General features: G+C 38.0%; 1 protein-coding gene across 1 annotated transcript; it reads left to right on the top strand.

Moving 5' to 3' along the window:
- Positions 1 to 503: 503 nt before the first annotated feature.
- LOC123555878 (NXPE family member 3-like) lies at positions 504 to 1,925 on the top strand. The gene has a single exon (XM_045346467.2). It carries the CDS (start codon positions 522 to 524, stop codon positions 1,923 to 1,925), a length of 1,404 nt encoding a protein of 467 aa, XP_045202402.2. The 5' UTR covers positions 504 to 521.
- Positions 1,926 to 3,241: the final 1,316 nt, after the last annotated feature.

Here is a 3,241-nt window from a genome sequence, read left to right as displayed (position 1 = left end):
TGGCGACTTCCGTTTGGGCGTACAGAGAATCTGTACACTGTAAATTTTGTCTATCGGCCTCTCATAGAATATACCCATTTTGGAGTACGTTAGGATATCATAAGTTGTGGAATTTACATAATCTCATAGATAATGTCAGCTATACATTTTTTGACAAAACCTTGTGTATTTACTAAATTGAATTTAGATAAAACTTTTGTTTTTTGTTTTCTAGCACTGGCAAAGTATGGTAAAAAGTGAAATGATTAAAAGCGCAGGAGTCTGATAATATAATGACGACGTGTACATTGAAAAGGCTGCTCTTTATTTCCGGAGCTATCGCAGTGCTCTTGTTTTGTATTCTATTATTGACAAATATACCAAGTTCATACCTTGTGGAAAGAAATGCCAACTTTTTGCTCCAGTTTAAAGCTGCCAATACGTGGAAGGAGACAGATTCAAATTTTACTGCGATTTCGTTAAAACCCGAGCAAAAACTTCGTGCTCTGTGTGAATATGTTGACACCATCCACAGGTTCAAAATGACTAGTGTTAAATTTTCTAGATTAAAAACGATCAAATATGACAATGAAGGAAATATTGTTGTTGCTATAGAAACATATGACATGAAAAACAACTCCAAAACAGTTGGTGATGACGTAATAGTCGTTTGGGCCAGCCAATCAGACGGGGACGGGCTTGTTTCCGGCCACGTGATCGACCACAAAAATGGCTCCTACACGGGCACAGTTAAAGTTTTCTGGACCGGATTTACAAAAGTGAATGTAAAATTGGCCTCATCGCTTGAAAATACTTGCCTTCGACTGAAAGCCTTAAAGAAGTACGGAAATACAGTCTTTGCGATGCAGAAAGCGTGGGGTATAAGAGGAACCTTCAGAACGAATCTTATTCGGGAGGATACTGTTTGTGGGACCAATCAAAAGATTTTTGGTTTCAAAGATGTGTGCAATTTTACATCCCTTAATGGTGGTATGTCATGGTTTTGTGGAAAACCGAAACACACAAAACTACCATGTTCCAGTATAGATTCGTTCGGTACCGGACGTATTGATACTAGTATGGTAGGTCAGAGTGAAAGGATACAAAATAATGGACATGGAATATTTAACCAGAACTTATTATTAGATATACAAAACTATCGCACGGGAAAGAGAAACTGTTCATGCAGCTTGCGTCCACCATTATTGTCATGGAAAGAATCTGAGCCTAGCGGATTCTGGTTAGATAGTCATTGGAATTTTGTGAAATGTTACAGCAGTATTAAGCACGATATAGCTCCGTATAGACAGTGTTTGAAAAATAAAAATGTTGTAATTATCGGAGACTCGACCCTGAGACAGTACGCGGCATATTTTATCAGATACATTTTAGGACTTGGACCTGTTGATATGAAAGGTTCAAAGGGTCCAAATGGACAATATCATGGCTACAAACTATTCAAAGGTTCTGGAATAAATTTAATGTATATAAAGCACGAGATGCCACTTCACAATCCAAATTTGCCAGCGAAAGATATTTCCTCCGTGCCTCAGATACTACGTACCATGGAGGATAATGACTTAGAAGATAACTCTCTGATTTTAATTATCAACTATAATTCCCATTTTTCCGCTCATCCGCCATCAAAATTCAGGGAACGGATACGATATTTAGCAATAGCCATTGAAAGTTTTCTGAGCAGAAAACCAAGAACTAAAATACTCTTTAAAGGACCACATCTTTGTATAAACGATGCACGTTGGTTTGATCCGAGAATTTCATTGCTTTATAAACAAATTGTTAGAGAAGAGTTTTCAAAACTAATGAATAATGTGATATACCTGGATGTTTGGTCAATTTCCGTTGCCCACAACCACGAACAACTTCACCCATACGGAGATGCGTTCTTCAGTCAAATTAATCAATTAATGGCTTACATATGCTGAGCTGTTATATTCTGAACATTGAATAATATTTCAATAAGTTTACTTTATATGTGTGTTTAATTTAGCAGTCGTTTTATTATTCTGTTTTCATCTTGGAGTTATTTCAGTTCACCATCAAAATGTCACCTTCGGCTGGACTATACTGTTTACTTATGGAAATATTCAAGGTCATCATGAGCAGGTGTTGAATTGGTTCACACCAAAAGTTGTAATGGGACCAACGTGGCCGAATGGTTATGGTCGATGACTTCGAATCACTTACCCATCATCAATGTGGGTTCAAGCCTCACTTGGGGCGTTGAACTTTTTATGTGAGGAAGTCATCCATCTGGCTTCCGGAAGCCCGGTAGTTCTACCCAGGTGTCCGCCCGTGATGAAATAATGCACAGAGGAGCACATGCTTCTTCCTCAACCATCAAAGCTGGAAAGTCGCCATATGCTCTATAATTGAGCCAACCCAACAAAAAGTTGTAACCGTGAAACTTAGGGTATTTCCGTATCGTCCGAGGAAGTTGAGGTGATGAGATGGACAGAGCAGAGTCTTTAAAAGGTAAAGACCCTTCTGTAGACAAAACTTGAATCAGTCCTTATATTTAAAATTATCATACTTATAGAGTACTGGCTTTCAAATGTCCAGATTTATGTTTGTTGAAGCAAGGCCCTACATTTTACAAGTGTTTAAATGGTGGGTTGGCGTCATTCACATTTCAAGGCGGCTGTATCTTAAAAAGCAAGAAAGTAGGTCAGTAGGTCACATTCATGGTCACTGAAAGTCAGTTTTAAGATCGATATGCAAAACTGTACATGTCATAATTTCAAGGCTGTATCTTAAAATACAAGAAAGTAGGTCAGTAGGTCACATTCAACATGACCCAGATTCAAACTTGACCTAAATATCATCAAGGTTAACATTCTGACCAAGTTTCATGAAGATACAGCCATAAATGTGGCCTCTAGAGTGTTGACAAACTTTTCCTTTGATTTTTTGACATGGTGACCTAGTTTTTGACCCAACTTGACCCGGATTTTAAACTTGACCTAAAGATTATCAAGATTAATATTCTAACCAAGTTTCATAGAGATATTGTCATAAATGTGGCCTCTAGCATGTTAACAAGTTTTTCCTTTGATTTGACCCGGTGACCCCACCTGACCCGGACTTGAACTTGACCTATAGACCACCAAGACTAACATTCTGACCAAGTTTCATTAAGATATGATCATAAATGTGGCCTCTAGAGTGTTAACTAGCTTTTCTTTTGATTTGACCTGCTGACCTAGTTTTTGACCACACCTGACCCAGATTAGAACTTGAC

The sequence above is a fragment of the Mercenaria mercenaria genome, chromosome 9 (assembly GCF_021730395.1).
Source record: "Mercenaria mercenaria strain notata chromosome 9, MADL_Memer_1, whole genome shotgun sequence".
Lineage (NCBI taxonomy): Eukaryota > Metazoa > Mollusca > Bivalvia > Venerida > Veneridae > Mercenaria > Mercenaria mercenaria.
Note: the sequence above shows the minus strand (reverse complement) of the source record. Positions and strands in the feature narration are given on the sequence as shown.

What these genes read in the sequence shown, in the direction of transcription:
- LOC123555878 (XM_045346467.2), top strand. Translation starts at nt 522, where the DNA reads ATGACTAGTGTTAAATTTTCTAGATTAAAAACGATCAAATATGACAAT.